At 41.5% G+C, this 23,119-nt stretch overlaps 1 protein-coding gene and 1 long non-coding RNA gene across 2 annotated transcripts; one reads left to right on the plus strand and one right to left on the minus strand.

The window, feature by feature from the left end:
• Positions 1-1,105: 1,105 nt before the first annotated feature.
• Positions 1,106-1,573, plus strand: LOC110678526. Its single transcript, XR_002501680.1, has 2 exons — positions 1,106-1,300; positions 1,370-1,573. It is a non-coding gene; the product is annotated as an uncharacterized LOC110678526 (long non-coding RNA).
• Positions 1,574-17,697: 16,124 nt separating this feature from the next.
• LOC5566558 (macrophage mannose receptor 1) lies at positions 17,698-18,443 on the minus strand. The gene is made up of 2 exons (XM_001650901.3): positions 18,288-18,443; positions 17,698-18,213 (listed from the first exon to the last, which is right to left on the minus strand). Exons 1-2 carry the CDS (start codon positions 18,390-18,392, stop codon positions 17,827-17,829), a joined length of 492 nt encoding a protein of 163 aa, XP_001650951.1. The 5' UTR covers positions 18,393-18,443; the 3' UTR covers positions 17,698-17,826.
• Positions 18,444-23,119: the final 4,676 nt, after the last annotated feature.

Consider the following 23,119-nt stretch of genomic DNA (forward strand, 5'->3'; position numbering starts at 1 on the left):
GACAGACATCTTCTGTACTTCCTTGATACAGGAGCGATGGAAATATCATGGAACGACATAGAAATCCTATCCGAAGACGATAAGGAAATATCGGAAGTTAGAAAATCCCTAGAAACTGGACAATGGGCACCATATCTTCGTAGGTATGAGCTTCAAGCGAAGGATCTCAGAATGTGTGGCAGTATTGTTTTCAGAAGTGAGAAAATTGTTCTTCCTGAAGCACTGCGACGAAAGGCAATCCAATCAGCTCATCAAGGACATATGGGGATATCTTCAACAAAGCACATAATGCGCGAATACTTTTGGTGGCCAGGGATGAGCGCCGAAATTGAGTCATATGTGAAAGCATGTGAAACGTGCCTGTTGCTGTCCAATAAGAACCCACCGGTTCCACTTACGAGCAGAGAACTTCCTCGTAACCCATGGGAAATTTTGCAAATAGACTTCTACACCGATAAAGAATTCGGCAACGGAGAGTTCTTAGTCATAGTAGATATATATTCCCGGTATCTACACGTAGTAGAGATAAGCAACATCAATGCCGAATCTACAAATGATGCACTGAACAAGGTGTTTAAGATTTGGGGGTATCCGTTAGTCATACAAAGTGACAACGGGCCCCCATTTCAAAGCGACAAGTTTATTAGAACTTGGGAGAATAGGGGAATAACAATCAGGAAGTCCATCCCATTGAGTCCCCAAAGTAATGGATCCATTGAGCGGCAAAACCAGGGAATCAAGAAAATCTTAGCCGCCTCCAAATTGGATAACAAGAACTGGAGATTGGAGCTTGAAAAATATGTCCATACCCACAATAAGGTGCGACCTCTTTCGCGGTTTGGGGTTACACCTTTCGAACTGTTAGTCGGGTGGAAGCACCGAGGCACATTCCCATGCTTGTGGGACAGAAAATCAAGTATCCAGCTGGATCGGGAGGATATAAGAGAGAGAGATGCGTTGACAAAATATGAGAGCAAACTGTACGCCGATATGAAAAGAGGAGCTAAGGAATCAGATTTACAGGTCGGCGATAGAGTTGTCTTGATTCAAACCAAACGATTCAAATCAGATCCTAGGTTTGACACTGAAAAGTTTACTATTACGGCTAGGGACGGTGCGAAGATCGTTGTCCGCAGCGACCAAGGCGTAATGTATTCAAGGAACATTGGAGATGCAAAGAAGGTTTTTGATAGCTTCGAGAATATTCCTACGACAACTGATGAACACTCTTCAGAAGAAATGGATGACGACGCGGAAAATGAGGATTTTCTGAAGAACAAAACCTCTGATGTTAGGTGTAGTAAGTATATTTACTTTTCTTATGAAATTATGAAGGCAAAACTTGGGTTTGCATTATTTTTTTTCGCAGGAAAATCAGATGACTCAGGTGCAGAATGTGTACAGCAATCACTGGCACAAAATACAAAACCGAGATCCAAACGAGAAACTAAATTGCCGAGCAAGTTCAAGGATATGCTGTTGTACAATGTGTATGAATAAAAATTTGTACAAATGCTGGTTTTCAAATGCAAATGAAAAAAACGAACAATACAAGATGTATTTAGCTAATCGATGTGATACTTACTTAATTATCTGAAGGAAATCGAGAAACATAGTTTGTCTGTGGTTTACATCTATCTTTGGAATAGTGTCCACCTTTCGATGCTTGGGCCCTTCTTGATTCGCATTCGTTGTGACCAACTGCAGAAGCTGTCCTTCTATTTTGTGTTCTTCCTCGAAGTTCTGCTGCAGGAATGTTCGAACTGTGGTAGATCCGCTTAATTACATCCTTTACTGGTTTTGTTGTCTTCATCGCTGGCCGTTGCAATTATTATTTAATTGCAAACTAACGGGAAGGAAACCTAGTGTAGAATAATCCGTACGGTCGGTGATCGGTAATGTTTGTTTTGGTTTTGCACATCGTGTTTGACACTTTGATGGTGATCAGGGAATAAGACGTTATGAAGCGTTATGCACATTCAGCTCAGAGTACACTATGGGCCAACAAATGCACGGAAAATTCAATATTACACGATAATTGATTTATATGGAAATCTAGTTTAATGCGTGGTATGCACCTGAAACGTAAAGCGCTCAAGTAAAATTTATCTTTTTTACCAAAGTAATTTTTACAGCTGATCCAGTATGAGCGAAGTGTCACTTTTACTTACGGAATAATTAAGCGGCACATTTTTCTGTACGGAAAAGTGACAGCTCCATTTGATTTGTGCGGCAGGCGTTACCGATGTTATGAAATCAGCTTTACTTCTCAGCAGCGTACAGCTTAAGTAATTTCGGTAGCGGAATCGTTCCCTGATCGTTTCATGTCCTATAATTTTGCACAGTACTTATGATCAGCGTACCAGCCATAAGCGAAGCACGGACTTGTAAAGAAAAGCGTTTAAATGACTTTTCTTCAAAGCAATTTTAATAGCTAATCCAGTAGGAGCGGATTTACTTGCGGAATGACTGAACGGAACATTTTAGATTTTAGATAAAGTGATAGCTCCATATGATTTACGTTACGAAATCGGCTCTACATATCAGCTGCGTACGCTGCGTACAGCTCAAGCAGAGACACAGACGTCTTTGTCTCAAGTACACGAAGTCACAAATCAACCCAAGTTTAACTTCTTTTGACTCAAATCGGATCTTCCGTTGGATAGCTCAAATTTGGCTTGTCTGGCACATAGCTCTCAGTAAGTAATTTTCGTTAAACAACAATGATTTTCAAATTAGAGTTTAAAGAACTAATTTTTTTGTGTAGTCTGATTTTTTTCCGAGGATGAAAATACCGAAAGGTAGCAAAATCACTCCTTGAGCATTTTTTTTAACCTATCCTTGGCACAGTACTTATGAATAGCATCGTACTACGCTTATGAATAGCGTATTCATTAGAGGAATTAGAATTAAATTTTGGACAGTGTCGATCTATATTTAGAGTCTGTTCAATAGATTCACAACATTTCGAATAAGTTTAAAGATTTTCAAAATTATTGTTTATTTTTTGTTACGTTTATGCTATGTACGAATTTTCATCAAGAGTAGAGGAGGGAGTGATTGTAGTAAGGAGAAGTGCATTAAGAGATAACATTAGTTCTTTAAATTACTTCAATTAAATTAAAATATGTCATGACATTCCAATTAAATGTTCATAGTCCCTTTTCAAAACTTGATCTTGAAAACGGTCTGACAGGTTCTCACTGTGGAAGAAGAAATTTGTCATTATGTGTAGACATACTCTGGAAAACGAAAAGCTCCGCTTCACTCTCTCTCTCAGTCAGTGTGTAAGAAGAGAAATTGAGAGAATCCAGGGTTCATAGGAACTGTAGACAAATTACTCGTGGTAGTCTTTTGGATGTAGCTGACAGCGACGGACGCAAAATGTCGCACGGAGACGAAAGTTCGGCTGAGGAAGTTTCGGCCGGTGCTTATGTGAGTTTGGCTGGCCATGAAGGACGCAGTATGGCCGACGACAGCGGAAATTCGGCCGGCACGTCGGCGAGTTCTGCCGGTTACGACAGCCATGTCGGAGCTCAGTAACGTAAAGGATTTTTTACGAGAAGGGCATACCGATCAATGTTGCCCCGCTGATCAATGTTACACCGGATTACGGTACCCACTAGAATGGAGAATTTCCAAAACAATGCCGATGCAATGAAGTTCAACACAACACGAGTCGAGTGCGTTCCAGAAAAGCGGTAAGGTGTCACGATTGCCAGTGCATACCACGGAGATTCTACCGATGTATAGCAGTAGCGCGAAGGAATGTGAGACACAATGGCAACAAGGAGGATTAGCGATTCAAAGTCCAGTGTACACACCGAAATCGAGCAACAACTCTACTCAAGAAGGGCCAGTTCGTCAAGGACCGGCACAATATGTATTCCGCGATCAAGAGCAAGCTGACGAGCATCATTCCTTGTTGAGTGCTCGCCCGAGTCAGTCGACTATCGCGCAGTGATATACCGAAACCGAAGTTCACCAGTGTTTTTCCCAAGTATATGGGTTTTTTCCTGGCTACGATCGGAAAGCATACCGCCGATAGTGCACCCGCACAAGGAGCAGCTACCATTGGCCGAGCCCAGATTGGTAGACTGAACATCTTTAACTTGACGATCACCACCAGCATCAATCGGTGGTGATAATACCACAAAAGGCATCATCTAATTCGCACCACGTGGCAGAACAAAAGCGATCGGCGTCATCGTTTCATCGCATCAAAACAAGCTGCAGAAATAGATTGGACCACGCCGGTACATCTGTCCTCGTAGCTAGAGCAGCAGAAAGGAGATTGTAGGTATTGTTCCTCCCCAGTTTCATACCATCCGCATTACTTGGTCGCTGTTAGTCCCCGTTGTTAGAGTGATATTCTCACAGTGGTCTCGAAGTGCTCTTCCGCTCAATTAATTGGCAAATTTTTGATATTTTTTTCAAAACATTTTTTTGGAGTAATATTCACACACCGTGTGACACAGTGGTCTCGGAGTGCTTTATTGCTCAATTATTTTTTTCCGCCTCATTTTTTTTTTTGTGAATATATGTTTTTTATTTGAAAATATATTTTTTGTTAATATTTTTTCGTTATTTTTTTTTTCTTTTTTCTCGTTAATATTTTTTTTTTGTAAATATTTTTTTTTTTTGTAAATATTTTTTTTTCGTTTTTTATTTTTTTACACTATTAGGAATTTCTCGCCAAACTAGTTGTAGTATGTGAGTTGGTTATTATTTAATTCCTTTGACAATAGTGTGATTAAATTAAGTGAAGTTAATTCGCTCATTAGCGCTGTGTTGATCTTCCTTTGCGGTAGAGCAAAAATTGCTCCGCAATGGAACCAAATGATACTGGCGGGGGCACGCCGGAATATTTAGTCTCTTCTGACGATGAGTTAGTTTTGGGTCAGATGAATAAAATTCTAAAAACCCAACATAGTGAGGCCATGGAGACCATCGATGATGATACTCCTTCTCCTCCTTTATCTCCTTCAGCTGTGCCTTCAGTACACTCAGGTACTGCATTGTCAGGAGACTCACCGCATTCGTCTCAAAAGCAAACGGTTACACATTCTGGTCTGCTTGGCAGTTCAAGCCAATCCCATGCGTTTTCCCCCTCTGGTTCCTCATCGAACCCGGCACCCCCCCGCCATAAAGCTTACCCACCCGGATCTAAGGGTCCCTTTCTGGTTTTCTTTCGGCCCAAAGCGAATGGAAAACCGTTGAACAAACTCCAAATTGAAAGGGATCTGGCAAAATCGTTTCGAGGTATCCTCGAGATAGATTCACCCAGCCGTGATAAGTTGCGTGTCACAGTCAGTGATCGCGACCAAGCGAACAAAATTGCTGCCTTTGAGCTCTTTTTGATGGAGTACAGAGTCTACATTCCCAGTCGCGATGTCGAATGTTATGGAGTGGTCACGGAGCACAATTTGACTCGCGCAGACATCATGTCGGGAGCTGGTGGGTTTAAAAATCGTGCCGTTCCGCTGGCTCCTGTTCTTGATGCCAATCAAATGAACAAAGTGTTGCCTGATGGCTCAAAACAGCCGTCAAATTCGTTCCGTGTAATCTTCTCCGGGTCGGCCTTACCAAGCGTCCTCGTGATTGGGCGTCTACGGTTACCTGTTCGTCTCTATGTACCGACGGTTATGCACTGTGAAAAGTGCCGGCAGTTGGGCCACACTGCACCTTACTGCAGCAACAAACCACGTTGTAGTAAGTGTGGCGAACAACATGCCGAAGGTTCCTGCAATATGGAGCCAAAATGTACCTCTTGCGGCCAAGCTCCTCACGAACTCAGTGCATGCCCGAAGTACATAGAGCGGGAGAAACATACCATAAACTCTCTGAAACAGCGGTCCAGGCGTTCTTATGCAGACATGCTGAAAAAGATCGCTCCGACTGTTGCTCCATCGGCCCATACCTTTCAAAGCAACAATATCTTCGCATCCCTGCCGGATAACGATCAATGCTCTGACTCTGAGGATGGAAAAGAGTATACAATAATTGAGACAGGGACGAAAAGGAAGCGTGCTGTTACAAAACGGCGCTTGAAGCAACAGGCTTCTCAGAACGTCCCTGTTGATCAAAACGCTTCTTCAAAGCCTTTGACAAAATCAAGAAATGGCGGAATCACCAAAAAGGGGTCACCTCCAGGCTTCAAGTTTTCAGCTGGAGAATTTCCGTCACTTCCGGGAACTTCTAAAACCCCAGTTGTCCCAGTTTTTTGCCCAGAAGAACAACCAATTCGTCAGCAGGAGCAAAATAATGCTTCCGGAAAACTGACTCTTTCTGGGATAGTGGATTTCATTTTCGAAATGTTTCAATTCTCACCCGAAACGAGGAACCTGCTCAACATGGCACTTTCCTTGGTGAAACCTTTTCTGAAGCAAATAGCTTCAAAGTGGCCGATTCTTGACTCGTTTGTATCTTTCGATGGCTAATATGGTCAATGAGGTCGGAGATATGATCGAAGTACTACAGTGGAATTGTAGAAGTCTTTTAAAAAATATGGAGGCGTTCAAATTTTTAGTACACAGCACTCGCTGCGACATATTTGCTCTCTGTGAAACATGGCTCACTTCTGATAAAAATATCTCTTTCCACGATTTTAATATTATTCGTCTGGATCGAGGGGATGGATATGGAGGGGTGCTCTTAGGGATTAGCAAGCATCACTCCTTTTATAGAATCGATTTCCCCTTGATGACAGGCATTGAAGTAGTTGCATGTCATATTACAGCCCGAGGTAAAAGCCTCAGCATAGCCAGTGTGTACATACCGCCAAACGCTACAATGTCTCGCAGAGATTTAGCGGCAATATGCGAAGCTATGCCTGCGCCATGGTTGGTCCTAGGAGATTTTAATTCTCACGGTACAGCCTGGGGGTCACCGAGGGACGACAATCGCGCAACCTTAATATATGATCTTTGCGACTACTTCAATCTGACCATTTTGAACACTGGGGAAGCAACACGAATAAAACCTCCAGATCCCCCTAGTATGTTAGACCTCTCAATCTGTTCGAATTCATTATCATTGGATTGCATGTGGAAAGTAATTCAGGATCCCCACGGTAGTGATCACCTGCCTATCAAAATTTCAGTTACCAATAATTCGTGTCGAACACACCTGATCGACGTAGCGTATGACCTCACGAAGCATATCGACTGGGGAAAATATGCTGAAGCGATCTCCGTAGGTGAGCAATCGGTCGAGATACTTCCTCCGCTGGAAGAATATCAATTCTTATCCGCGTTGATTATAAACAGTGCTCTTCAAGCTCAGCGTAAACCGGTTCCAGGATCTTCAGTACGACGTCGGCCGCCCACCCCGTGGTGGGATGGCGAATGTACCGGAGTCTATCGCGAAAGATCAGATGCGTTTAAAGAATATCGGAAACGTGGCACGCGCGATAACTACGATCGGTATTGTTCTCTTGACCGCAAGTTCAAGAGCCTCGTGAAAGCAAAGAAACGCGGTTACTGGAGGAATTTTGTTAATGGTCTATCACGGGAAACGTCGATGCGAACTCTTTGGACGGTCGGAAGAAGAATGCGCAATGCGGTATCGGTAAATGAGGATCGTGAAAGCTCTTCTCGATGGATATTCGACTTCGCGAAGAAAGTTTGCCCGGATTCTGTCCAAGTGCAAACGATCACACGAGATTATCCAGACGAAAGGAATGAAATGGACTCAACTTTTTCGATGGCAGAATTCTCACTCGCTCTCCTTTCATGTAACAATTCTGCCCCAGGTATGGACAGGATTAAGTTCAACTTGCTCAAAAACCTCCCAGACGTCGCAAAGAGGCGCTTGTTGAACTTATTCAATGCATTCTTGGAGAGCAACATTGTTCCGGATGATTGGAGACAAGTGAGAGTTATTGCCATCCAAAAACCAGGAAAGCCTGCTTCGGACTACAACTCGTACCGTCCTATTGCGATGTTGTCGTGTCTTCGAAAGTTGTTAGAGAAGATGATTCTCTTTCGGCTGGACAAATGGGTTGAATCGAATGGCCTTCTCTCAGATACTCAATTTGGATTCCGCAGAGGCAAAGGAACGAGCGATTGTCTTGCGTTGCTTTCTACTGAAATTCAACTGGCCTATGCTCAAAAAGAACAAATGGGCTCAGTCTTTTTGGATATTAAGGGGGCTTTTGATGCAGTTTGCGTAGATGTCCTTTCAGACAAACTCCACGAGTGTGGACTTTCCTCGATTTTGAACAACTACTTGTATAATTTGTTGTCTGAGAAGCATATGTTTTTCTCACATGGAAACTCGACAACTTTGCGAATAAGTTACATGGGTCTCCCCCAGGGCTCGTGTTTAAGTCCTCTTCTTTACAATTTTTACGTAAGAGATATTGATGATTGTCTCATGAGAAATTGCTCGTTAAGACAGCTTGCGGATGACGCCGTTGTTTCTGTCACAGGACCAGAGGCGGACGATTTGCAAGGACCGTTGCAAGATACTCTGGACAATTTGTCCGCATGGGCTGTAAAGCTGGGTATCGAATTCTCTCCGGAGAAAACTGAGTTAGTTGTCTTTTCTAGGAAGCGTAATCCTGCGGATCTAGAGCTTCAATTCATGGGTAAGGAACTCTCTCAAGGTTTATCACATATGTATTTAGGGGTCTGGTTTGATTCTAAATGCACCTGGGGAAAACAAATAAGATATCTGTATCAGAAGTGTCAACAACGAATCAACTTCATGCGTACACTCACAGGAACATGGTGGGGAGCCCACCCGGATGATCTGATAAAGCTATATCGCACCACGATTTTGTCGGTTCTTGAATACGGTAGTTTTTGCTTCCAATCCGCCGCGAAAACACACATTCTGAAGCTCCAGCGTATTCAGTATCGCTGTCTTCGGATCGCTTTAGGCTGTATGAACTCGACTCATACCATGAGCTTAGAGTTATTAGCAGGAATACTGCCTTTATCAGATCGGTTCGTGGAATTGTCGTTAAGGTTCCTCATCCGCTGTGAAGTGTTAAACCCGTTGGTAATTGAAAATTTTGAGAAGCTAATCGAACGAAATCCTCAAACAAGATTTATGACATTGTACTACGTGTACATGACTCTGGAGGTTAACCCTTCTTTGAATCTTCCCAATCACGGTTGCTTCCCTGACTTCTCAAGTTCCGCTGTAGTTTTTGATCTGACCATGAAGCAAGATATCCGTGGAATACCAGATCTGCTTCGTTCGGAGCAAATACCAAAAATTTTTGCAAGCAAGTTCGGTCACGCCAGCTGCGATAAAAGGTTTTACACAGACGGGTCAAAAACAAATGATTCCACTGGATTTGGTGTATATAACGAGTTTCATAGCGCCGCATATAAACTTCAGAACCCTTGTTCCGTGTATGTCGCAGAATTAACTGCTATACATTACGCATTAGAGCGAATTGCCTCTCTTCCCTCTGATCAATATTTCATTTTTACGGATAGCCTTAGCTCCATAGAGGCTATTCGTTCAATGAGGCCGGTAAAGCACTCTCCGTATTTCCTCGGTGAAATACGATCTACATTGAGTGCTCTATCGAATGAATCATATACTATCACCTTGGCCTGGGTCCCTTCGCATTGCTCGATTCCGGGCAATGAGAAAGCGGACTCGCTTGCCAAGGTGGGCGCTATGGAAGGCGATATTTATGATCGACAAATCGCCTTCAATGAATTTTTTTCAATGGCTCGTCAACATGCATTGGTCAGCTGGCAACAAAAGTGGGATGCCGGAGAATTGGGCAGGTGGTTACATTCCATTCTCCCGCGGGTATCGAAGAAGCCGTGGTTCAAGGGGTTGGACTTAAGCCGAGACTTTATTAAGGTAATGTGTCGTCTTATGTCCAATCACTACTCTCTAGGCTCTCACTTCTATCGAATAGGGCTCACAGATAGCAATCACTGCAGCTGCGGTGCAGGTTACCAAGATATCAACCACGTAGTTTGGGAATGCCCCGAATACGGTTTTGCCAGATCTGATTTTTGTGCAACCCTCAGGGCCCAAGGGAAACCAGAAAAGGAAGACATTAGGGATGTGTTGGGTAAACTTGACCTTGTGTACATGAAGATTTTGTACAATTTTTTGAAACAAGCTAACATCATTGTTTAACTCCCCTTTCTTGTCGGTCCACTTGTCCACCTTGTGTCCCCTCGAAACCCGTTTTTTTGTATCGTTACAGGTTGTCATTGTCCACTCAACGTTCGACCAGCAGCAGAGCAAACACGTCACAACTTAAAGCTACTGAATGTCAACGGAACGATCCCATTGTCCTATCCCTTCCTTGAAATTATTGTTACCCCTAACCTCGACCAAACCGCGAGTTTTTCGGTTCCCCAAAACTAACATAGAAAATTAAGAAAACACCATGAATTTGTATTCAAAATCAAAAGAACTCGGCTCCGTAATGCCTAATGGCGCATGAGCCTAACAAATAAATGATTAAGTAAAAAAAAAAAAAGCTGACGAGCATCAAATCCTCTGCCAACGCTGCCATGAATGAGCAGAAAGCGCTGAGGATGAGAGCTGAGCTTGTCGAACAGGCACAGAAAAAGGTTACCGAGCGAGCAGCGGCTGACAAGCTTAGGACTCCAAAGGTACCAGGGGAGAAACCTACGAAGAAGTGAGACAATTCCAAAAAAGCAGCGCAACGAGCAAGGAAAAGGTGTGCTGGAAAAGTACGGAAATGATGACGGATGGCAAACCGTCGTCAACGCCAAAGATAAAAAAAGAAACGAAAAGAGAAGGTGCAGAATAAAAATGACGAGAAGAAGAAAGCGAAGAGACGCCCACAGCGTGAGTGGTCTTAAGGGGATGCCATGCTTGTTAAGACAAACGGCCAAACAACGTACGCAGATATCCTTCGAAAAGTTAAGAATGATCAAAACCTTTAGGACCTAGGAGAAAACATGGTTAGAACGCGACGCACCCAGGAAGGGGAGATGCTGTTTAAGCTGAAGAGCGACCCAGCGATCAAGAGCTTGCCATATCAAGAGCTACTTAGTAACGAAATCTTTGGCGAACGAGGCGGACGTAAGAGCACTTACTTAGGAAGTAGTTGTTGAGTGCAGGTATGCGGACGAGATAACAACCGTGAACGAGGTGAGTGAGGAGCTGCATAAGCAATGCAGCCTTGGAGAGGAGACCTTGGCAATCCGTCTGAGGAAGTCGTACGACGGCACACTGTCAGCAACGATTCGTCTAGCAGTTGACACGGCGAACAAACTGGTGGAGAATTCGTTGCTTCAAGTGCATGGACTTCGGATATCCGGCGGCGAGTTGTAAAGGTCCGGACGGAACCGAAATGTGCAGAAAATCTGAAGAAAGAAGTCACTTTAAGAAAGACTGCAATAATCGATCAAGGTGCTTGTTCTGCTCACTGAAAGAAGGAAACACCTATTCGACGGGCAGCTTTAACTGCTGTGTGAACCAAAAGGCCAACTGCTGTGTGAACCACAGCATAACAGTAACGGAGGTAACGCAGATCAACCTGAATCACTGCGATACCGCACATCAACTGTTGAAGCTGAATAACTGAACCGTATCGAGTACCACTCAATAACGCCAATTGGGTGGCGGATAACACAGGCGCAGCGGCTAAGCGCCTCCAAGATGGACGCTCGAAGAATTTAGTCGGATGTTCGAGGAGTTGACCGACGAGCTGGTTGGTCGAAAACTAGTGCTGATTGGAGGTGACTTCAATGCATGGGCCGTGGAGTGGGGTAGCAGGACAACCAATGCCAGAGGTAACAACCTACTGGAGGCTCTAGCAAAGCTAGACATACGAATGTAAAACGAAAGCACCGTTAGCAAATTTCGGAAAAACGGACTGGAGTCGATCAGCGACCTAACGTTTTCAAGCCCATCACTGGCGAGCAACATGAAATGGAGGGTAAGCGAAGAGTGCACCCATAGCGATCACCAGGCGTTACAATAGAGGATTGGCCAGCGGAACACTGCGGCAGAGAAGAGGAACACAATTTACAACTGGCAGTGGAAGATAAAAGCTTTTGACAGAGATCTTTTAGTTGAGGCACTTCGTACTGACAGCGATGCCCTCAACTTGGATGCGGTAGAGCTGACAACAGCGATGACAATGGCATGTGATTCAACGATGCCACGAAAACAGGGAGCCCCGCAACGATCGACGTCCCACGTACTGGTGGAAGGAGGCACTCAACGCCCTCCGCGCTACTTATCTTAAAGCCAGGAGACGTTGGCAGAGAGCAAGGAGCGTAGAAATCTGAGAAGAGCGAAAGGTCGTATTCCAAGCAGCCAGAGCTGCTTTCAAAAGCGAGATAACGCTGAGCAAGTACGAGTTCTACAAGGAGCAGTGCCGAGCAACTGACGCTAACCCTTCGGAGACGAGTATCAAGAGCTCATGGCGAAAGTCAACGGTCCATTAATGCCGGTTGAAACGTGTGCTGAAAAGCTGAGGGTTATTGTCGAGGGTCTCTTCCCAACGCATGATCTGACACCGTGGCCACCCACACCGTATGTCGACGAGGAAGGAACAAATGCCGAAGATCGTCAGGTCTCTAATGACGAGATTGTAGCAGCGGCGAAAGCATTGAAGGTGAGAAAGGCTTCCGTACCAGATGGAAAACCGAATGTGGCACTTAAAGCGGCGTTCCTAGCCTTACCAGATATGTTCCGGAAGATGATGCAGAACTTCCTGGATGAAAGCCACTTCCCAGATATATGAAAGATCTGGTTCTGCTACTGAAGCCAGGAAAACCACCCGGTGATCCATCATCATACAGGCCTATATGCTTGCCGGATATACTAGGCAAACTCTTGGAACGGGTCATCCTAAACAGGGTGCCTAAATGTCCGGAAACGAGCATGGACTATCAGAAAGGCAGTTTAGATTCTGGAAGGAAAAAGCCGATGGTAGATGCAATTCGGACCTTCCTGAAGAGTGCCGAGAAGGCATCGAAGCAAAAACGTAGAGGAATTCGTTACTGTGCCGTAGTTGCGATTGACGTTAAGAACGCGTTCAATAGCTAGCAGTTGGGAGGCTATCGCCACAGTGCTGCATGATATACGGGTTCTTGAGGTACTTGTGTCGGATTCTACAGAGCTGCTTCGAGAATCGGATGTTGATGCAACCGACGCTGGCCGAAAAGAGTTAAGAGTAACGGCGGGATTTCCGCAAGGGTCCATACTGGGTCCGACGCTGTGGAATGGGATGTACGTCGGGGTCCTATCATTGGAGTAACCCATGGGAGTGGAGATAGTCGGCTCTGCTGGAGACGTTGTCTTAATAGTAATAGGCGAAACGCTGGAGGAAGCGGAAATGCTAGCCACGGAGGCAATGGGCACGGTCGAGAACTAGAGGAATGGCATCAAGATGAAGATAGCCCACCAAAAAAGGTGCTACTAGTCATCAATCACAAAGCGGTTCAACACGCTGAGATTACCGTCGGGGGTCGCTCAGACATCTGGGCGTGATGATAGACGATCGGCTAAACTTCAATAGTCACGTCGACTATGCATGTGAGAAGGCGGCAAATGCTACCTTACAAGAATCATGCCGAACGCTCGTGGCCCAAAAAGCAGTAGGAGGCGTCTTCTGGCTAGCGTATCATCATCGGTACGGTGTTCCGGTATGGGGTGGAGCACTGCAAACCAAGTGTAATCGAGACAAGCTCAACAGCACGTTCCGACTCATGGCGATGAGAGTAGCAAGCGCATACAGAACAATATCGTCGGAGGCAGTATGTGTGAACACCGGGATGATTTCGATTTGCATCACCCTGGGAACAATATGGTAGTTTAGATAACTTCTTTTTTGCAGAGAACTTGGCGGGAAAACAAGCAAAATGAGAGGCAGAGTGCAGTGCCTGACATCGGGTCGTCGGACGCCAATGAACCGGAAGTCAACCCCAACCGGAATCGTTTGACCGACCTTGGCAGTCGAGTCAGCCTGACGAAGAAAGAAGACGAAGATCTCCCCTGCGATAGCCACCGGTAGTCGGGACACCATCAGTTTGGACGTCTCCCCAACTAGTATTGGTGACAACCTCCGACGCCGGGAGAAGGAAGCGAAAAGGGAAGAAGAGAATGAATAACGGAAGGAGACAGAGATGCGGAGGAAGATGAACAAGCAGACTCAACTTGCAAGAGCAAACCACTGGCAGACTGCGCAGAGTGCAAGATCACAGAGCGGGAAAACGTACAGATACAATCTTTGGATATTAAATCGCATTTTTATGCTAATTCTAGAATTATTGACACTGGAAAAACAAATTTAAGCTAAATGCCGGATGCATTTGATGCACAGTTGGAACGTGAATACAATCGCTGCCTTAGCCAGAACGTCAAGATAGCCATAGGAGATTGGAACGATTGGATAGTTTAGCGCCCAATAGTTGAGGAACGGAAACGGACTACTTCCTTTCCATCCCCAAGAATATGTCCATTTGTAACACGTACTTCTAACACCGATACCGGTACACCTAGAGCAATTTAAATTGTTGAATGACACTTTTTCGACATTATCGACGTCAGGACCAATCAAGAAGCTAACATTGACTCTGACCAGTACCCGGTAATGTCACAACTTGGTTCAAAACTCTACGTCGTTAACAACGTACGGTACTGACGCCCTGCGATGATGGTGTTCACTTCCGATCCTGCAGATACAAGAAGATGTGAAGCGTAGTAGGTGTAATGGCCAGACCAGATACTGCAAAATTTGTCTAATACCTACTAATTAGACGCAGCATAGGATGGAGAGAAGCATCTAAGAACCAAATTATATGACGTGGAATTATTGCCCCCGAGCAGAGCGACCATCAAATCGAGACATTGTTTTGTTTGGCATAACCCGCATAATTATAAACAATACTTCTACTGCTTCCCATTCAATCCACAACAATTTACGACAGTATCAAAATAATTCTGTATAACATTTAAAATAACAATAAACCAACCGTACCGTGAACGGTTTTTACAGTTTGACAAATTGTAATTGAGCAAACTACCATGTGGGGAATAGGCGGTTAAGTTATGTTACCATTTAAAAACGCCGATTTTGTCGAACAAAATTTTTACATTACAATTTGTCGAACGGTTCAAATACCATCCATTTTTTGATCAATCTACTGTACACCAAACAGGTAGAGAATGGTTTGACCCATATAATTCGAATTGAAATTAATACTGTATATGTAATTGTCATTTTACTGTGCGATATAGTATTTAACCCAAGATTTACCCCTCTTGTGATTGAACAATGAAAGATGAGTTAAATAATTTTTATGCATATTTATTTACATTATTACCATAATAAACTGGAAAGTTTCGATATTTTCGATATGTTGCCGTACACGTAATTCCTTTTTCGGTTTATCCATTACCGCTTTTGCCGTTCTAATTTCTTGCTGTCTCAGTGCGGGGACATCCAGGTTTGATGGTTCCATTTTTGGATTACTGCAACAACTCACTCTGGAAGGAACGAAATGTTGTCCCGTTAGAGTTTAGTTTCAACTCAATAATACAATATATTTTACTCACCAATGAATTCCGGGTGTAGAACAGGCCACTTGGGATTCGGATGTTACCCTCCAAACAACGGAAAGAAGCTTTAAAGTGCTAGAATAACGATTCTTGTTTCCGCACAATTTTCATTTTTCAATTCACAACAAACAAAACAAAAGGCTTCATTCCTGAAACTTCTGAGCCATAGCAAAATTTGATGTTAGCAGAATAGCTCACGGATATTGTTCAGATCTTACAAAAGCTAAATTTGATATGCTTATGGTATTCCTGGACTAAATTGTATATATCATGTTCAGATCTTTTATCTCTTACATCAATCCATGTATCAATCACTTTTAATATCACTTTTAGATGTCCATATCAAAATTTGATATTACTAAGTGACAATGTTACTTCCATGAATGTCAAGGTTGGGAAAAGAAAACCGATGAAAAGAAAACCGATCACAAAGTGCAAATTTCAATCAAATTACACATTTCATTGATTCAATATCAACACACACCAATTTCAAAATGTTCCCCATCACCAACCAGTCTATAATCCCTCATGTATCGAGTACTATTCTGCTATGTAAACAGTACCATGACAGCACTCCACTTCCAATATCCGAGTGTTAGACTACGATTCTACAACCCGTTCGCGTGTATTTCCCATTACATTTTAAAACACCAACACACTCTTTTGTGGTGGCTTCCGGATCGTCCTCGCAGCATCTACGTGGGCGGGGGTGCCAAGTGAATATGGGTGTTTGCTAATTTTCACCATGTTCGCTTTCCCTCAGGCTCCGAAGGAATTCGGAGGTGGGAGGTGAAGGATCCACCGGAGGATGCCCTCATAGCTGGAGCATCGTTTCCATGATGATGGTAGGCTACCGCACACAACACATCTAATGGTCGTGCGAGAGTGAAACGATCACCGAAAACGGGGTAATTTGCCTTGCGGCTAATAATTCCGTGCTCGTTTGGAAAAGATTTGCTTTTATTTTACTGTTATTAGTCACTTGTTCGCCGTGTCTACAGTGTGAAGCGTAGAAAATGCGAGAATCATCATACCTTGTTGTACGGTAGTATTATATGGAAAATAGAAACAAATTACAAATTGAATTTATTGTATAACACTGCGGCCCGCCTTATTGTCGCAAGCTCCGGAATACCACTTTTTACTTAATAAAGGGTTGCTGAATCCATAGTCGTTTTCAAAAATTATCATAGCACGTCAAAATTTTAAGATATTGGCAGTTGAAAACGCAAATTTTGTCTATTTCAGCCAACTTGCATGCAAGTTTACTATATTGTATGGTAATGTATTTGGTAAATATGCCACAAAACCCAAAATTCATGTGTTACATAATACTTATCGACAAAGTTCATAAATCGATGCACAAAAGTAATTTTTTGATGGCTTACAAAAGTATTGTATTTTGCTATATACGAGAAAACGAATTAGAAAATAAATAAATTGATATTCAAACATTTCTCGCTCATGATGGCCGTATGACAAAATGGAGAATCGCTCATTCTTTTCCTTTCAGCTATTTTTCATTCCCTTGACGAGAGAGGATTTGGAATCATAAATTCATGCGGCTTTGTTTTTCTCAAAAACCATGAGCCGGTGTTCAATAAAGTTACCTACCTAACAAGAAGTTTACTTTTCAAAAAGTTTTCTCATTTTTAGTGGACCATACTGTACTGGTAACTACCTACGATTTTTCTGCGAGGTCTTTTTTATCTGTCTCCGCCGTCTGTGATGTCCACTGAAAGAACCAACATAATCAGCATGAGAAGCCCGAGGAGGTAGATATCTGCCAACAAACAGACAACCGACTGTTTGAGATAAGAACTTTCACACACACGTTCCGGTAATGATGATTCGGAAAGTTTACAATTTCATTTTATTGAAATGATTGTGTTTCCGGTCGTGTGCAAGTGGTTAAGGGTTATTGCTTGCTCTTGTTCCGGGGGGCAAAATAAATAGGAACATGCAAACTTATTGCACCTGGTGTCTTTTGGAGGTCAAACAGCCTCATTCTGTCACATCCTATCACCAAGCGAGCTTTTGGTTTGGTTTTCATTGCTCCAGTCGATCATTACGATAAACAAAAAAGTTTGGATCTCTTTTGAGTTTGGATTCAGGTTTTATACTGATTCAGTACTGAAATGACCGATGTTCATTGTTAAATAATACACTTTTTTTATTGATTTGCATTATTTTTAATTCGTTATTATTTATAAGAACACATATGTTTTCAGAGTTTTTTTTCATGAGTAGATCATAATGTTGCCATCGATTTGAATATTCTCCAAATATATTAGAAACCTAAAATGTTTGAATGCAATCCGTATCACTTGTGCTAGTTTCGCACACAAAAGGCATTTTGTAGGAACAGGTACCGATTTTCCACACGAACGCCAATCCAAAACTAGGATTGTTCCACATGTGAACGCAATCCATGGTATCGTCCGGTTCCGGTCCACCCCAATTGCTGTACACCAGTGGTTTGGCTTCTCGGAACCATTGCACTTTGGACTGTTTGGAAACCCGGGTGGCATCGATCCAGACCATCAAATTGGCATCATGTTTCGGGCTGTAAACTGAGGAATCTTTTATGGTTTTAACGATCTGCTTTTGCTCCTCAGTCGAGTTGATTGTCGCCAGGTTCATGCCGATGGTTTTACAGTACGCATAGGCGCCGAACCAAGTGTCCTGTTACGATGAATGCCAACAAAATTGGAAAGAGAAATCAAGCCAGTGAAGATTTGGTATCAAAAATTACTTACCGAATGGGGTACCACGTGGTACTTTTCTGGAAGATGACAAAAAACCTTCAGGATCTTGCCGGTCAAACCTAGTAGGAACAATTTCAGAAGAGTTCCTTTCAGCATGATGACTACTATTACTGCTCGGATCAATTCCTTGCAGCCAATTTAAATTTAAATTTTATTATATGCACAAAGTGATAACGCCACAGAATCCATGTCCATAGAACAAATATCAATAACGATTTCATCCTTTTCCTCTTTTGCCATGATGTCATTACATCCCAATTGGGAGAGAGTCTACTATTCTACTAATTAGAGTATCAATTACTTTGTTTCATATCTCTCTTTGTTATGTTCTCTTTGTTTCACCTTCTACAAAACACAGAATAATTGTTTTCAAATAGTTTCCATTGGAAAGCTTAAATTACGGAACATTTGCCCTAATATTTTCAAAAATCTTGGCAGTTGTAAAGTATAATTTCAAATTCCAATGAGATACGAACCCGCCATCTTCCAATTTTATTCATTTTGCTCACAGGGCAAATTGAGAACGCAAATATTAACTTCTACATATGTACGAACGAATGTTATCAGCCGTAAATGTAATGAAACTGCAACAATGTTACAATGCAAAAACGACGGAATCTAAGACATTTGGTCGAAAGACATTTGGTCGAATGACATTTAGTCGAATGACGTTTGGGCGAAAGTACATTTGGTCGAACGGACATTTCGTCGAATGGACATTTGGTCGAAAAGGTTGAGTTGCAACAGAAAGCATATAATATTTGGTACAACCGATATTTCGTGGAAACAATAGTGTCCGAATTTATATATGAATTTAAATATCTGTCAACTCCTCTTCTCTTACCTGATACATAGTTTTCATTTTTAATAACTCAAAGCTTCTGCTGCAAACTCTGTTATTCACCCGAGGTCATCAACACTGTTAGCAAAGTCATATGCTTGCTTGAAGAATGTTATTAAGCTGGAAGTCACAATAAGACAATTGGCCATAACTACAGTTACCGACACCTAACATTCACTTCGCCATAAAAGTTTTCCTTAAAGCATATTTTTGCTGCCATCTTTATTCTGATTTCCGCATTCAAAAATCTTACCCACGTTCGTTAACTGCAAGACCCGCAATCCAAAGAAAGATCCCGAACACTCTCTCCGAACGCTTTCATTAGATGAAGATCAGCAGTTCATCACGAAAACGATGACATTTTAAAAGAATAATAAATAACAAAAATATTATGTTCAAATCGTTGAGTAATAAAATAACTTAAACTTAAAGAATGATGATATTTGCAAAGAATAATAAATTCTTGAATTCTTCACTTGAACTAAATATTTCAGTCAAATTACAAAGAAAAAAACAACTTTGAAAAAGTTCTTTTGAATTATCATCGATATCCTTGATTTTGGCATAACTTCAAATTACAAATAAAAAGATGAATGAAATTCAAAACCCAGAGTACATAAAATGTCTTATTTTTAATTCAACAACACTTAATGATTCAGATTATTGAAAACACTACGTTATCTTACAGACTTTGTAAATTTTGGAACAATAATAATTTTACCACATGATCTTTCAATAAACCATTTGAAAATTAGCTTTCCATCAAATTTTCGTTCAACTAAACATCATTCAACCAAAATAAGTGTTCCAAAGCAATTCAACCAAATGTCCATTCGACCAAACGTCCCTTCGACCAAATGTACTTTCGACCAAACGTCATTCGACCAAACGTCATTCGACCAAATGTCATTCGACGAAATGTCCTAAAGCCGATTCGACGCAATTCATGGGCTTTAAGACATTTGGTCGAAAGACATTTGGTCGAATTACGTTTGGTCGAATGACATTTAGTCGAAAGTACATTTGGTCGATTGGACATTTGGTCGAATGGACGTTTGGTCGAATGACTTTAGAAAATTTCGTCGAAACTTTATTTAGTAATGGTTGATTGAAAAATCGATTAATTCAGCGGAACCAAAATCAAGCTAGAATTTTTGCTCAATGGATGATCTTAAGTTTATTTTGGGCAAACATATTTTTCATCTGAAGTCAAACACGAATATTTATACATGATAAATATTACCTACGCTTTGCAACATCGTGAATGCTTAAAGGCTATAGCATAATTACATTTTCCAGACAAAAATTTCATATATAGACGCTAGAACATATACTACTAGCGTCTATATATGATAAATTATTCTTGATAATGTTATTATTCTGCAGCCTTTTTGAATTTGAAAACGGGACGTTTTGTTTCATCCAATTTTGTAGAAGTTCAAAAATATTTATGCTCAACTTTGAATCATTATGTTGAGTTTATTATTCTTTCAAAATATCATGATTCTTTGTCAAAAAAAAACCTCCTAAATGTTTGTGTCGTGCAGTTATTGAAATATTAAACATTGTTGAATTTATTATTCCATCAAAATGTCATCGTTCTTTACATAAAACTGCTGATATTTATCTAATGGCAATGTGACTTAGGATAAGAATTTGAAATTTGGGAACCAGGACTGATACAGATGTACATTGAAAAATTGCGTCATCTTGAATTGTCTGCATATAATGCACTTTTATAACAATTATATTTCCAACGATTTTGACGAATTGAACTAAAAGTATTACCTATATAATTCGTTTTCCTACTAATTGTTATGATTGTGACTTCAAGCTACATTACATTTCTTGGGTAAACACGTGGATTTGAAAACGGTGTCGATGGATTCAATTGATAATAAGTTGATAATTGGTTCAATCGAAAATAATCAAACAAGAGAATTGTGCTAATCCTGTGTATTGTGTGAGGTAAGACGAGTTGACCTATGTAACAAGTTGATTTGCCTTCATTTGATATCAGCTTGTCGTGATTTATCCGACCCACAGAATAAGCTTGAATGAGAAAAATGACATCAAGTTATGCCCATGTATGTCGCATATTGAAGCATTGAAGTTTGTCTGAATCTATGACATTTGGTCGAATGACATTTAGTCGAACGACGTTTGGTCGAATGACATTTAGTCGAAAGTACATTTGGTCGAATGGACATTTCGTCGAATGGACATTTGGTCGAAAAGAATTTTATTGCTCATAGAAGCATATGATATTTTGTAAAAAGGATTTTTAGTCGAAAATTTTGTCGAATAGCGATTTTTCAGTTTATTTTACAGAGTGTAGTTTTGACGATAAAACTCAGCGATAGAATCATTGGAAAAGGTGACGGTCTGTATAGTCCTATTACTAGAGGTTGCATATGCTGGTACAACATGATAGACTGCAAGAAACCTGCATTGGTATACCAATACACCAATGCAGGTTAGATGTTGCAAAGCGTAGGTAATATTTATCATGTATAAATATTCGTGTTTGACTTCAGATGAAAAATATGTTTGCCCAAAATAAACTTAAGATCATCCATTGAGCAAAAATTCTAGCTTGATTTTGGTTCCGCTGAATTAATCGATTTTTCAATCAACCATTACTAAATAAAGTTTCGACGAAATTTTCTAAAGTCATTCGACCAAACGTCCATTCGACCAAATGTCCAATCGACCAAATGTACTTTCGACTAAATGTCATTCGACCAAACGTAATTCGACCAAATGTCTTTCGACCAAATGTCTTAAAGCCAGTTTGTCTAACCTGCATTGGTGTATTGGTATACCAATGCAGGTTTCTTGCAGTCTATCATGTTGTACCAGCATATGCAACCTCTAGTAATAGGACTATACAGACCGTCACCTTTTCCAATGATTCTATCGCTGAGTTTTATCGTCAAAACTACACTCTGTAAAATAAACTGAAAAATCGCTATTCGACAAAATTTTCGACTAAAAATCCTTTTTACAAAATATCATATGCTTCTATGAGCAATAAAATTCTTTTCGACCAAATGTCCATTCGACGAAATGTCCATTCGACCAAATGTACTTTCGACTAAATGTCATTCGACCAAACGTCGTTCGACTAAATGTCATTCGACCAAATGTCATAGATTCCAATTCATGATGTATTTTGGAAATATTTCTTAAGGACTTTTAATAAACTTCGCGGAAGAATTTGGCATATAATTTTTGGGAAAACTATCTGAAGAAATTTACAGAATAATTTCTTGTAGAACTTTCAGCAAAATATCTCAGTATTAGATTTGACAGAATCAATGATTTTTTGGAGGAATTGTGAGGAAAACTGAACTTTTCAAAGATTAAGTAAATATTTTTTAGGTACATCATTATTTGACTAATTTCCAATAGATTTAAAATAGTTCTGAAGTCACTCTTCAATATTTTTTGGAAAATTTGATTATACAAAATTCTAAGGAGAGTATCGAAAAGATTTTTTTGATAAATTTTGCGACACATTTGTTGAAAATTTCAACAAAATTTCAAAAAATTTTGTTTTATGTTATTTTTTTTATTATCATCCAAAATTCTGGGGGGGGGGCCTCTTGATTGTGGGGGGGCAAGCCCCCCTGCACCCCCCCTGTTCCTACGCCAATGCTGACCAGTTTTTGGTACGTGCTGCTCTCGCGCCACGGAGATGGCCTCTTCGATGCTTTGCAGCTGTCGATCGGAGTCTTCAATGGACGGCAGGGGAGCCTCAACGATATTGGCGACGACACACCGCTGCAATCGATCCCAGTCGACACGGTGGTAGTTGTGCCGGGTAACTCGATGCCGGTTGACCAGGAAATCAACTTCGGCCACCACCGGGTAGTGGTTCAAGCTAACGTCCTGATGAATGACCGGCTGGGAGATGTTGCCGTCCATATTGGTCAGGAAGGCATCAATGGTAGAGTAGGCCCCGGACCGGCTCAGGCGG

This window comes from Aedes aegypti, chromosome 3, assembly GCF_002204515.2.
Source record: "Aedes aegypti strain LVP_AGWG chromosome 3, AaegL5.0 Primary Assembly, whole genome shotgun sequence".
In the NCBI taxonomy this organism is placed as follows: Eukaryota; Metazoa; Arthropoda; class Insecta; order Diptera; family Culicidae; genus Aedes; species Aedes aegypti.